General features: G+C 34.3%; 3 protein-coding genes across 3 annotated transcripts in view; all 3 read left to right on the top strand.

The window, feature by feature from the left end:
* LOC140452069 (semaphorin-1A-like) overlaps positions 1 to 21,920 on the top strand; it is a 559,254-nt gene that overhangs the window by 199,623 nt on the left and 337,711 nt on the right. The window contains exon 3 of the mRNA XM_072546113.1: positions 19,446 to 19,474. The gene's annotated coding sequence lies outside the window, so the exon portion shown is untranslated. The remainder of the gene's footprint in view (positions 1 to 19,445; positions 19,475 to 21,920) is intronic.
* On the top strand, positions 11,289 to 11,753 carry LOC140451731 (general transcription factor II-I repeat domain-containing protein 2-like). The gene has a single exon (XM_072545574.1). The coding sequence runs from the start codon at positions 11,289 to 11,291 to the stop codon at positions 11,751 to 11,753; it is 465 nt and encodes a 154-aa protein (XP_072401675.1).
* Positions 11,793 to 12,491, top strand: LOC140451730 (general transcription factor II-I repeat domain-containing protein 2-like). The gene has a single exon (XM_072545573.1). The coding sequence runs from the start codon at positions 11,793 to 11,795 to the stop codon at positions 12,489 to 12,491; it is 699 nt and encodes a 232-aa protein (XP_072401674.1).

Below are 21,920 nucleotides of genomic sequence, written 5' to 3'. Positions count from 1 at the left end.
TGCAAATAATTATCACCATTTAAATTGTTGGGAAGAAATACTGGGCCTATTGCCTGGGAAATTAGATTGTTATCCACAATTCCTGCCCAAACATTAACTTTGAAAGTCCTTTGGTGATGAGTCGTTTTTTTGGCGTGAGGATTTTCGTGCTCGTGCTTGTGCATGTGCTCGTTATGATGGTTTGTTATTCCATTTCTACTGAAGGTAGCCTCGTCGGTAAACAAAATATTTCTAATAAAATTAACATTTCCAGTGTTTTCCATTAACAACCAATCGCAAAATCCAATCCTTTTAGGATAATCTTCAACCAATAACTCTTGAACCGTTGTTAAGTGATAGGGATTAAGCAGCTGATCCTTCAAACGCCTCCAAACCCTTACGTGAGGAACATTTAGTTGAGCAGCTATTACCCTTGTACTTGTTTTATTGCTAGATAAAATGAACGTCCATCAAGTAACGGTATCCATCACTCATTTATCTGTCATTCATTTTCCCCCTTTTCGCTTAGTAGGACAGTATATAGGTACAACATACGTTTTTTTATATAATTTTTTTATTAATTTCCATGACATTATTTTATATTTTAATTCAAATAATAAGATTATTAAATATTTATTCACCTTTGATAGTAGTCGTTAATGTTAATAATCAATATATCGATTTCTAAGTGATAGTTTTGAAGGTCAGCTGTATAGACCATCCAAATAAACAAACCGTTATCTAATTAAATGGGTGCTATTATCAGATTGATTAATACACATACCTTTCAATAAATATTGTAAACGTATTTAGAAGAATGTAAAGAAGTCTAGACATATTTGGAGAAATATATTGTTTGTTTTTTCATGGTATTTTACTTCTCAAACTTTGTTTTTTTTTGCAACAAGAATGTTTAGTTGGCATTCATGCAAAATATTACTTGCCATGGTCGATGATTTGAGCTGGCATTATCATTTCAAGACCCCACATTGAATATATATTTACTAGCCCCTTTAATACTACCCCCTTTGTTTAAAGACAAAAAAAAAATCGGTTGCCTGTAAAGTCGGTTTTACGGGCGAAGATTTTACGTGACAACGTCTTTTTCTCGGTAGAATATTTATTGATATGAATATTATTAAATTGCACAATAGGAACAAGGAATTGAATGAAAATAAGAATTGCATTACCGATTTATTAGGTATTTTATATATTATTTATATTTTATATATTATATTTTTATATATTATTTTATATATTATTTATTTTATATTATATTATTGATCTTATTATTTTCTACAAAATTTATTTGAAAATTTTTTCGATATATCAATTAGTTGCGGAGATATCGATCATTGAAGTTATTGTTTGCTACCAGTATTTTATATATTTATTTTTTTCAGTTATAAAAAATTACTATTTCCAATTGTGTCTACCAAGTATGGTCACATGTATTTGCCTACATATTAAATAATAATAAGTACAGATAATGTTATGTGACGTTCACTTCTGATTATATATATTTTAATATTTTTAATTTTAAAGAATCAATTTGAAAATCAAAACACTTATTCAGATCGAAGGTTCAAATTTTTGCTAAATAAATTTGAAATTAATTAAAATTTGTAAATGTAAATGGTAAAGTTGAAAATTAAAACATTTACTAAAATTGGAATTTGAAATTCTTGCTAAACACAATTAAATTCTAACTCCGCGCGTGGTGATTGGTCGGTTTAGTTCGTTTGTTTGGTCGCCCTGTTTTGACAGGTTAGAAGTTATAATTTGTTATTTTAAATGTTTGACTAGCAATACGCGCTGTTTCTTCTCAATCGACTGAATTACGATTGATTGCAGAGTGATTTAAACTAATAATTTACTTAACACTATCAACATTTGTCAATAGTATGACATAACCTATAAACTCAGTTTCTCAACTTTTGTGTCAATCTAACAATTAATCAATCAATCATAGTTTACGATAATGAAATATTAGTGTACAATTATTTACCTTTATTGTTGTAGTTGTTGTAAATGACGAATCTAAGCACTCCACATTTTCACTACAGACACAGCTGACGATACTTTCAACGATTTTCAACTTTAGCGATTCAACGCGCCTAATTCTCTAGTGCCGCGCGCAGCGGACCGATCATGTTTGAGTGGGAGAGAGACGCAAGGCATTCGCCGGTCCGGCGGGCCTCTCTCTCGTTCGGCGACTCACTGTAACAGACGTGAGCGGGCGTTACACTTTTTCTTAAATGACTCCGAGCCACAACCTAATTTAAGACGTCACGTCAATAAATATAACTATCAAATAGTTAATACTCGTTAAGAATTATATAACATTTTCGAAGTCTTTTGTATTTAAAAGGCGCTAACTGTCAAATCCTTAAAGAAACTTAAGTTTGGATTTAAGAAGACCCTTTAAGCTTCATGATCCAGTCGTAGTGACAAGTGATGCAGTGGAATGCTATTTAATTGAAAGGCGAATTTACAAAAAAGCCAAAGAATATAAAATTCGGAATTACTGGAACTGCTACTAAAGCTAAAAAAGAGATGCCAATTTAAGTGGAAGCTAGCAGCCCACAACAAAAGCAGTATTTTGTTCTTGTTACCATACACTACATGGCTAGAATACACTAGGAGTTTAGGGATTTTTACTGACTACACATGTCAGATCTACAAAAGATACAGGTTTCAATCTTAATATCTGGTAGGCCCACAATTATCTCCAATCCTCTAAAACTTGGTCCCCTATTTTTTGAATGTTTAACTCATTTAGTCGGTCTCCTCCATGAAAATAATTGCCACAATCTTTGTTAATTAGTCTCCTCCAGTCTACGTAGATTTCTTTTCATCCATCTTTAAATTTCCACTTTGGGGTCTGTAAGATATATCTTTCCGTTTCAGAATACCTGTCCATGAGTCGATTTAGTTCATATCGAGCAATACATAAAACTTCACCTTTTAGTTGATGAGTTCTGTTACATCCTCGGATAACATTTTTTCTTTATTTGATTTCCATTAGAGAAGTTTTGTATCTTCTACCAACATAAGCTTTTGGAAGAAAGTCACAAAGCCGTGCTCTTTTTTATGATTTTCTCGTAGGGAGCATTTCTGTTATACACAGTTCAAGAAGTAGTTATAAGGTCTCGACCAAATTATTCTGTACTTATTTTATCTTTATCTATCATCATCTTTAGCCATTTCAGCTTTCATCAGAAGCCTTACAGGCCGGTAGGAAGATATACATTTTCTTGTTTTTTTCCTTCCATGTGCTACGGAAAGTAGTTTAAACGCAGAATTCCATTGCATATAAAATTTATTAGTTGTATGCACTTATCCAGAGACTTGTTTCAGAATATTGCCAAAGATTAGGTCATAACCGTGGGCTTTTTTGATATTGACGTTTTTCGTTATTGTTTATTTTACTTGGTTTGTTGTAAATCTCGTTTGAGGCAGGTCCATATGAAACGGTGCTGTTACGGAGAGTGCAGAAGGATACGTCATAAATACGTTTTGAATGTGAAGGATAAATAGATCAGCTTTGTCTTTATTATTCCAGCTCAATTACTGGCATCATCTTTACTGGATGGGTTATGTTTTTGGAGCCGATTGAGTTTGCTTGTGGCTTTTCAAAGTGAATAAATAATCTGTAGCTTCAGTTGGAGATACATTTTCTAGGCATTCTTGAATTCCAAGGTTTTCTTCTTTAAGGATTAATTCTTTTAACTCCTTTGTAGCTATATCAAATTTTTCTTACGTTCTTCCGTTCTTGATCGTTGCCAATTTTTTCGTAGCTCTCCTTTTTCTGCAATTTTTTTTATTTAATTGTGGAATACACATTATTTCCTTTTAGGGGTGATACTTGGTCAGAAGTCTCTTGGCAAGCTGCAATTTGGATGTTTTTTTGACTTACTACCGCTGATCCTATTTGAAGCTCATTTTGAAGGGCAGATTTAGCGAGATCAGACTGTCTAGTTTTTCTCTAAATTGAGACCAATTAGTCTTTCTGTAATGCAAAGTGTGTTGTTGTTCTTTGTCTAAGATATTTGCAAAAATTTTAGAGAAGTCTGATGGTAAGTCAAAACATGATTGGTATCGATGCCTTTCGTAATGCAGAAGTATGGTAAGGTATTTTGATTTCCATCAGATAAAGATGGAAACGTCTTTATTTCTTTTTACTTTTAAGTTTCTTCCCTATCGCGTTAGTAGGTGTCCAGGATTCCACTCCATAGTTAGTGAGCTCAGATACACTGCCTTTTTATATCTGCATCACTGAGTATGTTTTTAATCAAAACTATTTATTATTATAATTATTGAATTTTTTTGACTCACAGCATACTCAGTGATGTAGATATAAAAAGCAGTGTATCCAAATTTATTACTTATATATTTTCTTATCGGTAATACTTCTTCTTAAAGTTCCATCTCCTATCGGAGGTTGGATATCATAACGGCTATGGTCACTTTGTTGGCTGCTGCTCTGAAAAGTTGTAGTGAACTACAGTTAAACCATTTTCTAAGGTTCTTCAGCCAGGAGATGCGTCTTCTTCCTATGCTTCTTCTTCCTTGGATCCTTCCTTGCATAATAATTCTCAGCAGCTCATATTTTTCTTCTCTGGTTATGTGACCCAAATACTCTAGTTTTCTTCTTTTTATGCTGTTCATAATTTCTAACTCCTTATTTAGACGTCGTAGTACCTCAGCGTTGGTAATCCTTTGAACCCACTGAATTTTTAATATTCTTCTGTAACACCACATTTCGAACGCTTCTATTTTTCTTATGTGTTGTTTCTTCAATGTCCAAGTTTCCATTCCGTATAGTAAGATAGAAAATATGTAACATCTTAGAGCCCTCAATCTGAGATGCAACTGAAGGTCTCTGTTGGTAAGCATTGTCTTCATTTTCACAAATGCTTGCCTTGTAGTTTCAATTCGGACTTTGATTTTTCTGCTTTGGTCATTTTTGTTATCAACCCAGGTTCCCAGATATTTGTATGTTTCTACTTTTTCTATTTGGGTTTGCTCTATCATTAATCTTTCATTTCCATGTTGCGTTTTTGAGACAATCATAAATTTAGTTTTTCTCTTATTTATTTTTAGTCCGTATCTAATGCAATAATCGTTAATTCTATTTACCAATTCTTGTAGCGATTCCAGGGTGTCTGCCATTATAACGGTGTCATCAGCGAATCTGATGTTATTTACTATTCTTCCGTTTACAGAGATTCCATCACCCAGATCCGCTATCGCTTCCTGGAATATGGCTTCACTGTACACGTTAAACAGTAATGGTGACAGAACACAGCCCTGTCTTACTCCTCTCTTTATATCTATATTTTCGGACTTTTGTTCTTCTATCTTTATATTGGCCTTTTGATTCCAATACAGATTGATAATGATTCGTAAGTCTCGTCTGTCTATATCTTTGTTTCTCAGTACTTCTATTAGTTTTTCATGTCGGACCCTGTCGAATGCCTTCTCGAAGTCGATGAAACAGGAATAAATATCTAGGTTCATATCTAAGCATCTTTGAGAGAGGACATTAAAAGCAAACAATGCCTCTCTCGTTCCCAGTCCCTTGCGGAACCCAAACTGAGTATCATCCATATCATCTTCTAGTTTTCTATATAATCTTCCATGAATCACCTTTAGAAATATTTTGAGGGTATGGCTTATTAGTGATATTGTCCTATAGTCTGAACAATCTTTGGCATATACTGTTTTTGGTATTGCTACAAAGGTGGACACCAACCATTCCTGTGGGATTTTTCCAGTTTTATATACTTCATTAAATAGGTCTAGAAGTACAGGTAGAGTTTCATCGTCTAGACATTTCAGTAGTTCCGCAGGTATTTCGTCTGGACCTACAGTTTTTCCGTTTTTTGCGTTTCGTATTGCTTGTTCGATTTCCTCTATTATGATCTTTGGCCCCGTTTCGCTGTCGATTTCTTCCGGTTCTTGTCGATTATCCTCAAACAGATCTGTTATGTATGTCTTCCATTTTTTAAATTTCTCTTTAATTTCTATAATGATTTTTCCATTTGCGTCTTTCAGAAGGGCATCTTTCTTTTTTCTCAGTGTATTTGTCATTTCCTTTATTTTCTTATGCATGTTAAAGCTATCATACTGTTTAGCATATGCCTCTATTTCACTGCATTGATTAGCAAGCCAGGTGGATTTGGCCTCTTTTATTTTCTCTCCTATCAATTTCTGTAGTTCCTTGTATTTTGCTTTACCCCTGCCTTTATGTTTCCTTCTTTCCTCCATTAGATCTAAGATTTCTGAAGTCATCCATCTCTGTTTTTTTCTTATTTTTGTCTGCAGTAGCTTTTCTCCTGCCTTTATTAAAGTTTCCTGTACCATGTTCCATTTGTCATTAACATTTGTTGTTTTTATCACGTCTTGTTTGATTTTCTTTAAGTTATCATTTATTTCTTGTTTTAAGCTCTGACGTATAGGTTCTTCTTTTATCTTTGAGACATCAAACCGTGGTATATTTGTTTGTTTTTGGATCTTCTGCAATTTTATCTGCATTACGCCTACTAATGGATTATGGTCTGAATTTATGTCAGCTCCGGGGTATGTTCTCAGAGATTTTATAGCGTTTTTATATCTAGATTTTATTAAAATGTAATCTATCTGGTTTCGAACAATGTTCTCTTCTGAATCCGCAGGTGATTTCCAAGTATAAAGTCTTCTTTTAAGTAATTTAAAATTTGTATTCATTATTACCATCTCCTCGCTTTGGCAGAATTCGACAAGTCTGTCCCCTCTTTCATTTCTTTCTCCCAAGCCAAATTCCCCCACAAATCCGTCCACTTTTCCTTTTCCAACCTTGGCGTTGAAATCTCCCATCACCAACAATATATCATCTTTTTTTGTGGATCTTATGATTTCGTTCAATTGCATGTAGAACCTCTCTATCTCGGTCTCATCTTTGTCGGCAGTTGGTGCATATATTTGTACAATGTTTATCTTTTTAGAGAATGTCTGCAATTGAATCATCATCAATCTCTCTGAGTAGGGAGTAAAACCAACTACTGATTTATTTGTCGCTTTGTCTTTGCTTTTGTCTTTGTCTACAAGAATGGCAACTCCATATCGATGTCTGGATCATTGTTACCAACGTAATACATCATGCCGATGTTTGTGGCTAGTTTTCCTGAATCGGGCCATTGAACATCGCTGATACCAAATAATATCGGTAATACAAAGTTTTCCAAATTATACTCTTTAATTTTGCCTATTCCTTCTTTTTCTATATCCTAATTAGTTTTACAGAAAATCGTCTTTTTGTATAAAGAGTCCATAGACTTAAAAACACATTTGTGGAGTTTTCAAAGACAAAAGAGCTCGTTAGCTTTAACAAAAGTTATAGGTTTTTCTTAGAATAAAAACCAAAGATTTCATCCCTCACTTACTTAGCAACTCTACGTCCCTGTCATTTTTCGAATGTGTTCTAAAATCTGTACATATTTGCATCGCTTTTATTAACACATTATTTAATAGATTAATGATAGTGTTTTCTGTTTCGAAAAGGTACGCCCGTATAAAAATTATTTATATTTGAAACTTTAGATTTCACCTCCACTCTCTCTCACAACATATGCAATCTTTCAAATTGATCCTAATTTGAAACTCACCTTTTAAGAGGTCAAATGACGTGACCTCGGCTCGCTGTGGGTGAGATTTTGGTTAATGGCGACGTCGTCCATAAAATAAAACTATTCATATGTTTTCTAACATTTACCGGAATTCCTAATTTTTTCAAATTTCTCTTTTTGCATCTGAGTGCCATATGCTGTTCATCATTCTACTTTTGTCTGTCCGAGACTTTACTGTATTTTGGTTATAATTAGAACTACTACTACCTCACGAAGTAAATAAATAAACAGATGGGACTACTAACTTACAGTAAGTGAGTGTATACAAAATGACCAAAAAGCAAATAAAATCAAAAAGAGGTTTTAGATTGGAAGATACGATGTCTCTAAAACTTTTAACTTTATTATTGAAAGATGTGTTCGAGAATTTAAAATTGGATTAAAACGAAATTAAAATCAGTGGCCAACTGATGAGCAACTGTAAAACTGAACATTACCATCAACTAGAAGAGTAGAAACAAGGGATAAATATTCAAGCGGTATGGCTACATCCAGAGGAGATGGAAATAGTCTAATAGGCAGATAAAAGTATAAACAGTGGAAAATTCAAAATGAAAACTATTAATTAGATAAAGATGTTGTATGCTGTTTGACTACTGATGCTTGACCTCAGCATAGTTCTACTTGTTTTTGCCATGTGGGATGACTTTTCTCCAGATTTTTCTTGGTTTATATCACTCTCTTTTTTGTGTTAACATATATTCTTGTTATTGTTCTGAAGCTATTTTCTTGTGGCATTTTAATGCAATTGACTATTTTTATTGGGAATAAGCCACAATATTACTTTAAAATAAATTTATTTTGACGTTTCGGTTTCCATTTCGGAAATCGTTCTCAAAATACAAAACATTAATTTGGGCCTTTTGTCCTAAAATATATACAAATAAGCAGGATTACTAAAGGAAATAAATGATGATCATTTAAAGATAAAATTGGTATTATCAAATAGAAAGGCATAATAATGCAGATGAAAGTGGAAATCATGTATATTAAAAGTGATCGAAGACTTAAAGTAGTTAAAGAGCAAACATTCAGAAGAGATTTAGAAAAATGGCACCTAAAGGAAACAAACAAGGAAAAATAGATGTCTGTAAAGTTAACATTCATCATCCAGCCTTGATTTATCATGTCCACTGCTGGACATAGGCCTCCCGTAAACTCCTCCATTCTTTACGATTTTTTGCTTTTCATTGCCAATTTTTGGTGATACGCCTGATGTCGTCAGCCCAACGTGTAGGTGGTCTTCCTCTACTACGTTTGCCTGTTCTTGGCCTCCAATTTGTTATTTTGCTCGTCCATCGTGAGTCGTGCATTCTCGCTACATTGCCTGCCCAGTTCCATTTCAGTTCCTTGCTGAGTTTGGTTATCCCTGCTGATTCTCATTTCACGGCCCAAATACATATATATCTACACCAGTTCTACCACTTTGTCTTGAATAGTTAAATGGTTATTGGGGGCCATATTTGTCATAAACTTAGTTTCGTTCTGAGGCTCACCTTCGAACATGCAAAGTCCAATTCATTTAACATAATGCCGTTATGAATAATTTCGGTGACAATGTATATTCTTGTGTTATGTTATTATTAATCTAATTTATTGTTTTTATTTATTATGAAAGGTTCTATTTATAACACTTGCAAATTTATCTTTATTACTAATTTATTTTACACCCATAATTATATAATTTATCTACATTTATTATAATACGTGCGTTACATTTTAAAACGCGACGCGATGTTCAAAAACTAACTGTTCTGTTTACAACAAAATTCCTCTTTAAATATAAAATCTCGTTATTCGAGAATTGCGGCGATTTCCCATCGAAGAGTCCAGAATGTCGCTCAGACTGGTTTTATTCGGCCTGCTTCTGGAAATTTCAACTCGCGGGTGACTCATCAGAATTCAGGTAGACAGGTCTTTCAACTGACCGCCGAAATAACTTGAATAGAAAAGATATTAGTAATAAATATTTTTACAGTTTTGAGTCATATGACACATCATTATTTATCGTAACACTTGCCTTATCCCACGTATTATTTTTATTGGTCGGATTTTATCGTGTATCTCAATAGTCAGTGGCATTTTTGTAAATATTGTAAATAAGTTCAATATATCTAAGGTCAATCCTGCTGTCATTCATTGCGTCTATAAGGCTGTCTATTTTGATCGTGTCGAACGCTTTATGAAAATCTATGAAAGTGAGGACAAGAGGTGTATGGAGTTGATCATTGGTACCATAATTTGAACGAAATCGTACCTGCTCCCTCAGTTGATAGAAATCTATTTTTTTCTAAAAGTTAGCATATCCATTTTATAAGGCTGAATTGGTTTCTTATACTCAAAATAGACGAGTAAATAAAGGTCTAGAAAAGACAGTTAAGATTTGATTTCATGTATAGTGCCTCTACTATTCACTTATCGTATTTCTTCTTAACAAGACTGATTAGAGCGACTGGTGTAGAAGCATTGAACTGTTCTTTCTATATCTTTATTTACTCGTATAAGAAACCAAGTTACGAAAGGTTCTTACGTAGGTGAATCGATATGTTGATATGTCGATGCGGCCGCATGCGGCCCGCCGGCCGAATACTGGTGGCCCGCCGACAGCAAAAATAATACTCTTGTACATTCGAAAACTATTGAATTCTATTCCAGAATAAAACCAAAAAAAAATATGTTCGAAAAGTAATTTGAATCTCGCTCGCGCTATTTGAATCTAGTGCCCAAAAATGCTAAGTCAAGTAACATCGCTTGCTGCCTTTATATAAAGTTTAAAATAGGAAAGAAATCAAGAATGTTCTAGCGCGATGCGAGCAAGCGAGATAGCAGTAGTCCCGAATTCCCGATTGCTCGCCTAGGAATACGAAGCTTCCACAGTCGTATTGTCGTATGCACAGAGTACAGTTACACGTCGATTTACTATTGCAGTGTTAACCCGTCAGTGCCGTGTATAATTGTGTTGTGAAATCGTAAGTAAAACTCTGTTATTAATAAGTGTTTCCCTACCTATTTAATCAAATTTAGCTTTAATGTTGGCCAAATATTAAAATAAAACAAAGAAATTACTATTTTTATCAGAATTTCTCTAATTGTAATAATTACGTCATTATTTCAGATATAAAATCTGTATAAAAATCTTAAAATTTCTTAGGAATAATATTCAATCAATTATTTTTGATAATTTGAAAAAGGATGGGTAATTTAAGTAGGTCCTGTAATTGTTTTCAGGTGCTGTGTTAATCCTAGCCAGGATTAGAACGCAACATGGAGAAGCCAGGACCTAGTAAAAAACGTAAGGTTAAAGATGAAAATCGGCAGTTTCAAGAAATTTGGACTGAGAAATACTTTTTTGTATGGTCGCATAACAAAGTCGTTTGTTTAATTTGCAAGAATTCTGTTGCGATTGCAAAGGAATATAATGTAAAAAGGCACTATGAAACGCAGCATCCTTCTTTTACCAAGTTTACAGGCGAATTAAGAAAGCAAAAAATGTTGTCTTTAAAACGGGAGCTTATTGGTCAGCAAGCTATGTTTACAAAACCCATTCAAGATTCAGAAACAGCTACAGAAGTTAGTTATGAAATTTCTCGAATGATAGCAAAGCGAAGTCGCCCCTTCGAAGAAATTGCCGCTAAGAAAATGTGTCCAGAAGCATCAAAAAAGTTTGAGAAAATTCAACTGAATCGTATGACTATCCAAAGACGAATAATATCTTTGTCAGGTAATATTGCGGAACAATTAATTGAAAAAACTAAGATCATTGAATTTTTTTCATTAGCACTCGACGAATCCACTGATATTAGTTCCATAGCTCAACTTCTCATATTCATACGAGGTGTTACTCAAGATTTTGAAGTCTTAGAAGAGTTATTAGGAATGTGTTCATTGAAAGGTCAAACCAAAGGAGTTGATATACTCAATGTTCTTTTGGATGAGTGTTCAAAAACTGATTTGGACTTATCAAAATTATCGGGAGTTGCGACTGACGGTGCTCCTTCGATGATTGGTGTCAATTCCGGGCTAGTTACTTTGCTGAAAAAGCATCTGCAAGAAAAAAACATAAACGCTGAAGATCTTATGCAGTTTCACTGCATTATACACTAAGAAGCCCTCTGTTCTAAAAAAATTGAATTTCAAAATGTCATGAAAGTGGTAGTTTCGATTGTAAATTTCATAAAATCACGAGGACTTAATCACAGACAATTCAAACAATTCCTTGATGACATCGAAAGCGAATACGGAGATTTACTGTATTATACAGAAGTAAGGTGGCTAAGTCGTGGATTGACACTGGAACGATTTCTAAATTTAATAGAAGAAATTGGAATATTTCTGGCGGAAAAGCAAAGGGATGTCCCGGAACTTAAAAATCCTGGTTGGTTGTGTGATTTGGCTTTTTTAGTTGACATTACAAATCATTTGAATGTCTTGAACACACGGCTTCAAGGCAAAAATCAACTGATATCCCATCTCTACGCTCATGTATCATCCTTTCAATGCAAGCTGACACTTTTCAGATCACAGTTGAATTCTGGAAATTACAATCATTTTCCGAATTATAAGAAAATGGCTGAAAAATTCAACAAAACTGCGATTAATTTCAGTTATGTAGAAAAGCTAGATATTTTGATTCAATCTTTTCAAGAAAGATTTTCGGAGTTTAAAAAAGTGAAACCCCTGTTGGACATATTCAACAATCCTTTCACGATTTCAGTTGAAAATGCGCCAGAGTCAATGCAGTTAGAAATTATCGACATTCAAAACGACCAAGATTTACGCAAAAAATTCAACGAAGGAGACTTGCTGAACTTTATATATGTGAACAAACTTTTTCAATACTAAATAATAATAAAACAAAAAATCGAAACCGCCTTGCAAATGAAAGTTTGGAAGCAGTTTTACGTGTTGCTACAAGTAAATTTGAGCCAAATATAAAAAAGATTGTAAGCACTATGCAGTGCCACGCTTCAAATTAATAAATTATTATCAATTCTTTATTGTCTTTAATTACCTATACTTCTGGCGACCGGCCCGCCATCAGTTCATGATTTGCCCGAGTGACCCCTAGTCTTAATAAGTCTGTGCATCCCTGTTGTATAAGGTACAGATTTAGTTTATAGTTAAGCTTAAGTTTCGAACACTTTACAATTTTAGCATTTATTTAATTTATTCATCAAAATCAGCTTAAACCTATACAAAATTAGTATGATTGAATGTGTGTAATGGTGCAGAGGTATATTCAATATCTTTCACATGAGATATCTCTTGTCATAAGTTCCCATTTAAAATTATTGGTCGGAGTTGCTCTGAAATGTCATCTATGACTATTACGTCACCTGTTATGACTAGTTGAGAAGCCTAAATCCGTTTATTTTTACCCTCCAAATTTTACTGTTATAAATATAACCGTTCAAAAGATAGGGGTAAACGAAGAAGAGAGAACAAAAATGAAATGGTTAGTATATGTAAAAGCTCATATTAGACTGCTAGATAATAGTTATAACTAAAAAAAAAATTTTTATTGGAATTTTTAAAAAAATAAATTTTCCCCGTATTTCCATAAAAAAATACCGTCACCAGTAATTGATCACCTCGCGATCATTTCGGTTTGATATTTTTCGCAATAACAAAAGAATTAATAGTACAATCGAAGAATTTCACATGAGACAAGGTCACAAAAAGTCAGTTACAGTTCACTTCTGAGTCATTAAGGTCAAAATCTTTTGGTGTAACAATCTAGCACAGTTATGGGAACTTGACAAATACATTTTGTAGAAATTATTACTATACAATATCGTAACAAAATAAATGGAAAAATGTTGAAAGTTTCTTAATGACCTTCGAATTTTTCTGATATGCGGTAAACTAAACTTATAAAAATCTACAAAAAAGAAATATTTTTTGGTTGAATAGTGCAATTAGGACTGAGCGATCGGTAGATGTTCATTTATTTTATGAAGATAATATGAATACTTTGTTATTCGCTGGTATTCAGTCTATATGTGAAAAAATCATCGATTTCGTGTAAAAATCTTATACCAGACAAGGCGAAAAGCTCTGGTTCGTTCGGAAAAATATTCCCATGATATTTTTTTTGCATAATCACTTTCAAGAGAAACCCAAAATAAGGTTTAAGAGGTGTTTCAGGCGAAAAGTTGTTCAATTTTTTTAAACAAATTGTAGAAATCAATGTTTTCGGCCCGGACAATTTTTTTTTAAACATTAAGAGAAAAGGCTTATTGTAAGTTTTCTCTAAAGTTGATCGTTTTTGAGTTATAAATAATTTAAAACTGGAAAAAAAACGCAAAATGACGACTTTCAAGGCTCAAAATACCAATGAAAAATATTATTTTTGAAATCATCAAGTGTCTACAATTCAACTTCAAGCGCTCTTCTATCAGCTCCCGATGAAAATACTGAGCTTATTGTATTTTAAAACGTTGTTTTTTAATTGTTAATGCAGCGCGTATAGCAGAGCAGGCGCTCATTTGTACAATGAGAATTCAAACCAGCAAAAATTTGTGCCATATATATTGTTTCTCTCTCTTATGCACGCCGCAGCCCGAGCGCCCGTCATGTCATAAGCATTTCATTAACGATTAAAAAACAATGTTTTAAAATAAAGTCAGCCGAAAATACTTATTGGGAAATGATAGAACAAGGTTTGAACTTGAATTTACGTCCTTGGTGAATTCAAAAATAGTACTTTTTACTCGTCCTTTTAAGCCTTAGAAATCATCATCATCATCTTGGTGCTACAGCCCTTAGAGGGCCTCGATCTTCTCAAGCTTTCTACGCCATTCTATTCTGTTCCTCGCTTGCATTTTCCAGTTGCCGACTCCGATCTTCTCGGCATCTTGTGTTACCCCGTCCATCCACCTCAGCTTTGGTCTACCCCGTCTTCTCATTCTCACGGGTTGCGCTGTTAGAATCTTTTTTATCATGTTTGACTCAGGGGCCCGGGCTACATGTCCTGCCAACTGCAGGCGGTTTCGCTTAATTATAGTGGTAATATCTTTACCACCAAACGTATGCTTGTAGATATTCTGCAGTTCAAAGTTATATCTACGCCTCCATATTCCGTTCTCACAGACCGCTCCGAATATCTTGTGTATCACCTTTCTTTCAAAAATGGATAGAGCAGATTCATCTGTTTTCGTTAGCGTCCATGCCTCTGATCCATATGTGAGAACGGGGACTATCAGTGTTCTATACAGCCTTATACGAGTTTTTTGAGACAGACGTTGTTAGCTAAGTACTTTGATAGACCATGATAACACCTATTTGCAATTATTATTCGCCTTTTTATATCCTCAGATGTGTTATTATTGGGGTTAACCGATGTCCCTAGATATATGAACTCTTTGACTGCTTCGAAGTTTTGGTCATTGATGATTAAATTTGTGTCAACATTTCCAGCTCTTGTGTTTGTGTTAGTCGCCATGAATTTGGTTTTATTTTGATTTATCTGTAACCCCATTCGTTCTGCTGCTGCTACTAGCTCGGTTAGGATTTCCGAAGTTCTCGCCCTAGTTCTTGTTATAATGTCCACGTCGTCTGCATATGCTAGAATTTGGACTGATCTATTAAATATTGTTCCCCTGCTATCTAAATTAGCGTCTCGTACAACTTTTTCTGGGGTCAAGGCGACATTAAAAAGCTGACACGCCAGCGCATCTCCCTGCCTTAACCCCCTATGTATTTGAAATGGGGTTGACGAGTCGTTTTGAATTTTTACTGCTGATAGCATCTTCGCCTAGCCTTAGAAATCGTTAAATAAAAATAAGCAATAAAAATAAAAATAAAAACATTTGTTGCCCTAATAATATTTACATTTCACACTTAATATTAACTTAGATATCTTAGTCTTCTTTCTTCTTGACGTCCCGCGGTTTCACCGACTGCTGTTGGTTTTCTTCCTCTCGGATCTTGAATTTTTCTGTCATGGCCTCCTTGGCTTCTTCTTTTGTAGGTATTTGTTTTTGGCATCATACCTACTTCCCTGATTGGTTGTCTTCGGCAACCACCAGGCTAGACCCTGATCAGATTGTCGATCAGTCTATGAGTTGTTCTGAATATCCTCTGGGTCCGATTTTTTGCGAGGATGTCTCTCGTCTTAGGAAGTCTTCTTGTGGCTTGGTGGAAGAAGTATCTTGTCCTTTTCTCAGCCACCTCCCTCAGTGGTGTGTACTGGAGCCTTTCTTTGATGGTTGTATTTGATATCCCTTGTTCCCATGTTGATCCATCGATGATCCTATATCATGATGTTTCTGTTGCTTCGAGCTCTTTCCAGATGTACTCCGCGATGGAACTCCAAACTGGGACAGCGTACATTATAACCGATCTAACGTAGACCTCGCATAATTGAATTTTCTTGGCCTTCGATAGTGGACTGGATCTAAAAATATAAGAAAGTAATAGTTTTGTAGCAGCGTTTGCTTTTACCTAGGTTTTTTGGGTGTGTAACTTGAAGTTTAGTCTTCTGTCGAGATGAACTCCTAGGTACTTGACTGATTCTCCTGATTGGATCCTGTTTCCTCCTACTGTGATTTCTAGCACCGGTGAACATGATGAATTGAGTCTTCTCTGCGTTGATTTTGATCTTCCATTTTTCGGTGTATTCCGTGATTTTTCCGAGGTGATTTTCTATATTTTGGACTATTCTTCTAATATCCTTTCCTGTTGCATATTATTATATCGCCGTATCATCTGCGTAAAGGGCTGTAGATGTTCTTGGATCTGTTGGTAAATCTGAAACGAATGGACGAGAGAATACTGACCTGAGGATAGGCTTCGATCGGAAGGTACGCTGCTTTTATGCATTTCCTGGTTGCATGTGCGCAGCTATCTTCCGTCGGAGGGCCAATACAATTTCAGTTAATAAAAGCCCTTGTAATTGGCCAGCCAGCGTGACAATCTTCGCTGTGATTAGTCCACTGTGGCGACATATTTTTGTTCTATTGATTTATTGATAGAACTTTTACATTTGTTCTATAAAATTATCTTCACACCATATTCATAAAATCTTTACATTTTAAATAACAAATTATATGCCTCGTTAAAACCATTAACCACAAACTAGTAACAGTTTAATTAGAAAATATTTAAATAGGACATTGGATAATTAAATTTACATAGATTCTGTCGTCTGCCAAATAAATAGTATACACATACAGTTTTGTAACACTTTCGGAAACAAATTCAATTACGTAACACGAATTCATTATCGATGAATATTTAAATCTCGACGAGAAGCGCGCGATAAAAAAGCAATTAGCAGAAAAAACTTATATACAATAATTAAAGTGTCCAGTTACATATATATTGTTTATGGCTTTAACATTGGCAGCTGGTGTATAATTATAGCCTATGTAGATTTTTAACAAAATTATATAAAGTGTGTGTGTGTAATATTCGTAGCTACAAACTATCTATTTGGTTTTCGATTAATAATTATCGAGGTAAAGGGGCTAGCTGATTCTAATTAATCTTGTAAACCATTTAGTATACACTTTTTTCTATTTTTAAAGGCCTGTTGTCCTCTCAATATAAAAAATATATAATGTTGACTTTGAGTTGTGTTTCCTGACTTTTTTATAGTATTTTTCAAGACAGAAAATATTTAAACTTTATACTTAATTTTGTAAATAAAACCCAGGAAACAGCAACTAAAATTTCAAAAGAAAGAAAAGCCTTCCTACTATTAGGAATTCACAATAAGCACAATGCCATCAATAATCACGTAAAGAGATTAATTTTGTAGCAGAACAAAACCTACTGATGCACTAGTCAACAAATTAAAAAAAAAAGTTGCGACTGATGTTAAAATGGCTGTACCGGGGGGTTTGAAGCATCCTGATTGCGAATTCAAACACCAAAATTTCTCACCACGTATATGTTTTGTGTTATAGAATGCATCAAATAATGTTATTTATTATAAAAATTCTTATAAACTATATACAAATAAGTCCAGAACTAGAAACAAAAACTATGGTAAGTGTTTTGTACACAAATTCTTTGCAAACGCTGATTTCCTTTTATACTCTGTATCACTTTCTCTCATGGGGAACCAACAGTAATCTCCCATCATTACTGCATCCCATCTTCCCTGGTAGCGTTGCTCCATTGTGAGAATATCCTGGTGGAACCTTTCTCCTTGCTCGTCGCTGACCGTACCCAAATTTTCCGGGAAAAAATTTAAATGGGAGTGCAGAAAGTGTATTTTTAGAGACATGCGGCAGCCCATTTTGCAGTAATTTTCAAGTAGTTCTTCTACAACATTTTGGTAATTTTCTGCTTTTTTGTTTCCCAAAAACTCGAAAACAATTATTTTGAAAGAAATCCACGCAGCTAACTCAACATCTTTAAAAAATCTAGACATCTACATCTACAATCAAAATCTAGAAAAATTTGTTTAAGATATTTAAACGCATCTCCTTCTTTATTTAATGCTTTAAAGAAATTTTTAATCAATCCCAGTGTAATATGTAACGGAGGTAACAGAAAGTTTTTGGGATCAACGAGATATGGCTCTGATAATGGCTCTGTGTTGCTCTACTGTCCCAAAGACAAAGAAAAGAGCAAAATTTTGTAAATCCTCCCTAAAGACCTAGTAATAATCCGATGACTTTTAAGTCACCACATATTTGCCACTTATATGTATCATATCTTACTGCATTTAGGATCAGCGACATACTTTCGTGTGTTTCTTTCGTATCAACTGCATGCGCAAGAGGAATAGATGGTCTTTTGTTGCCGTTATGGAGCAGAACTGCTTTTAGACTTGATTTAGAAGAATCTATAAACAAACGCCATTCTTCTGGGTTATGTGTAAATCCTAATTTTTCCATAACACTATTTGGATTAACACAAACACACATTTTATCCTGCATAGTAAAAAACGAGGATAGCTCCTGGTTACGGTTCCTAAATATTGTAACTTTGGTTCCACTGGCTAGTAAATTCCATTGTTGTAATCGAGAACCTAAAAGTTCAGCATGTTCTTTGGACAAGTGAAGGTCTCGAACTAAATCATTTAATTCAGTTTGTTGGATAAAATGGGCTGCTTTATGATCGCTTTCGGGAAAATAGGAATCGTCCTTTTCTGATACATCATCGGGTTCACTTTTATCGTCATACATTTCCAAATCTTCCTCCCAATTTGCCGAGGGTCCTAGAACTGGTAAATCTTCTCCATCAACAACCGGTTTTATTGCTGAGGGAATATCTGGATATTAAATTTTATACTTGTTCTTCCTTGAAAACCCAGACACTTTTGCCATGCAGAAGTAACAGTCGTTAAAATGATTTGTTGGTTCGCGCCAAATCATCGGAACTGCAAACAGCATAGAAAAGCGTCTACCATTTAACCAATTACTTAGATTTGCTGCACAGGTTTGGCAGCATATGTGAGGAGCTAAGTCCCGATCTTGATCGCCAATAATACATCCAAAATACTTACGGTAAGCTACTTTTGTCATCTTATTAATTGTCCTTTTCTGCGACTTAGGAGTATACTGACCACATACGTAGCAAAAACTATCCACGGGGTTAACACAACCACGTTTCTGGACTTTGGACATTTTTGTACTATCCCACACACTTAAGCGTCAACTAACTTTATTCCATATATTTTCGCTTTTCGATGTAATACCACTATCCGTGGTAAACCAACACTAAGGGTGTGATTACCGGCGAGCTGCCGGTAAGAAGATTTTTTAATCTTAATATCTAATCTAATCTTTAATATAAAGATTTTTTAAACTCATAGCTGACACAAAATATTTTGTTTTTCAGCACAACTGTCATACTGTAACATGCTTTCGGTAAGTCTTTCATTTTTATATTAATTTAACTTAGGTGTTCCTAGAGTCTTGTTCAAATACAATACAATACAATCAAATACAAAAGAGCCTTAGTTAGCCAAGCATTCTTTAGAAAATACCGATTTTTTTAATTGAAAAGAAAAGATCGTAAAAACTACTGAATTATAATACAGGAAGTAAATATTGGACGTAGTTGATGTTTAAAAGGCGTCTCCAATATACATTATAATTAAATAATGTAATCGTTAAGACATGGTTTTACGACACTAGCATACTAATCATCTAGTTTAAAGTGCTCTTTATTTTTGTTTTGGGAAAAATGATGTTGCCTGTCTTCTAAAGTATTTTAATATATATATATATATATATATATATATATATATATATATATATATATATATATATATATATATATATATATATATAAAGTTTGAAAAGATAAAAGCACAACAAAAATAAAGATTGCCCTTGTGTAGATTTGTGAAGCTCATAAGATTTATCCGCATTAGAGTTCCAAGCAATTGACAACAAATTACAAAGTAAGTAAACATAAAAGTCGTAATGTATTAAACATTAAGATACCATCAAATTTCACTTTCGCGGCTTGTAACAGTTCCCAACAAAAGACATCCACACCATGAAGTAATAGCAAAAAGATGTGAACTTTGACTTGTAACAAATTCTTAGAGAGAACAACTAAATGGGCCGGCAATTATTTATCGTTAGCGTTGTATAACATTGCTTCCTTCCTCGTGTTCAAGAACGAATATCATATGTATCTTTACTTAGATATCTTGACAAACGCAAAATAAATACCTGATATCTAAACGAGTTTTAGTATACACTAAGAAATTTTATTTCTTCATTCTACAATATTTCTCTATTCCTTCGATTTATTCCTCAGTTTTAAGTTTCTTTGTTTCAGATATTGTCTGACCATCGCTTTTTTGGTCTTCTGGTTGATGTCCTTTTAGATGGTGATTTATCTCTTGATATTTTTAACAGTCTATTTTCTATAAATCGATTTATGTGGTGGATCTGTTAATTCAATCGATTTAGCGTATGTGTCTTTATATTTATCCTTACTCCATGTTTTAATTTGTTTTCATAAAGTACGTCCTTTTTTCTATCTTCTCCTTCTTTAAATCAACAACTTGAAAAAGAAGATTCATGGCAGCAAATTTCCGCTCTAATGAAAATGACAAAGTAATATTGCCGAAAGACAGTGGAAAGCTTCAAAGGTTCATAGCTCAGGAAACGAGCTTAAATAAAAAAAACACACAACAACGAAACAGACCCTCATAATACTTCATACAGTTTACTATTGCTTGACCTTCTTCATGAAGTATTTGTCCAATCGCTTGTTTTGAAATTTTTAATCTGCAAACTGAAGTATGAATCACCTGTCACAATAAATGTCAGCGTCAGAACTAGGTATTCTTCTACAGATATGGATTTTCTGAAACATTTTGTTTTCTACCCATTTTAGCTCCGGTACTAATGAGGATAAAGTCAAAATCCATTCGTGACATTCCAGTAAAGTTTTCTTCTGTTTCGTTTCCAATAGTTGCTAACGTTTGGGCATTTCTTTCTTTGTATATTTTCCTCTGCCACCATCTCGCTTCCATTGTTTCTTTTTTATGGTTTCCTGTATACATATGTAGGAAAAACTGGCAACTGGAAGCTTCGGTTCACCAAGACTTGATAGGGTAGAATGGATGCCGTGTTCGGGGTTCGGGCCTCTAGTTCAGGCTCAGTGCTCATGCGGGGCGCGGCCGTGTGGGGAAATTCTTCCCTAAGGTGGACTATTGAGAATACCGATGACACTAAAGAAGTAGATTCTTCTTCTCTGTGTGCCATATTTATTTTCAAGCGTTGGCTATCATCGTATTAACAACCTGATGAAATGTTTCTCGGTCGGCAGCTAGATGAAACAATTCCTCCACCGTTTGACCTGTCCATTATCTAATGTTATGCAGCCAAGACAGTTTTTGTCTTCCAACCCAGCGTTTTCCTTCGATTTTGCCTTGAATGATCAACTGGAGTAAGCGATATTTGGGTCCTCTCATTAAATGATCGAAATATTGGACCTTTCTCACTTTAATGATGTTGATCAGCTCTACCGTTCTTCGCAAGAAGGGGAATTGAAAATAAATATATCTAAAACCAGGATAATGACAAATCTTGTAGTCAGAGAAGATATATGCGTAGCAGCAAGATCCATAGACCAAGTCATGGATTATAAATACCTAGGTTACGAGATTCGCGTAGGAAAAGATAACCAAACCGTTGAGCTTCTCCGTCATATAAGACTGACTGGGGCAGTCTTCGGCAAGTTAAACCATATTTTCAAATTGTCCGACATACCAATAAAAGAAAAACCTTTAATCAGTGTGTTTTGCCAGTGTTGACTTACGAAGCGGAAACATTGACTATGACAAGGAGA

The sequence above is a fragment of the Diabrotica undecimpunctata genome, chromosome 10 (genome assembly GCF_040954645.1).
Source record: "Diabrotica undecimpunctata isolate CICGRU chromosome 10, icDiaUnde3, whole genome shotgun sequence".
NCBI classification, from domain to species: Eukaryota; Metazoa; Arthropoda; class Insecta; order Coleoptera; family Chrysomelidae; genus Diabrotica; species Diabrotica undecimpunctata.
The sequence above is the reverse complement of the archived record's forward strand: the minus strand, read 5'-3'. Positions and strand labels throughout refer to the sequence as shown.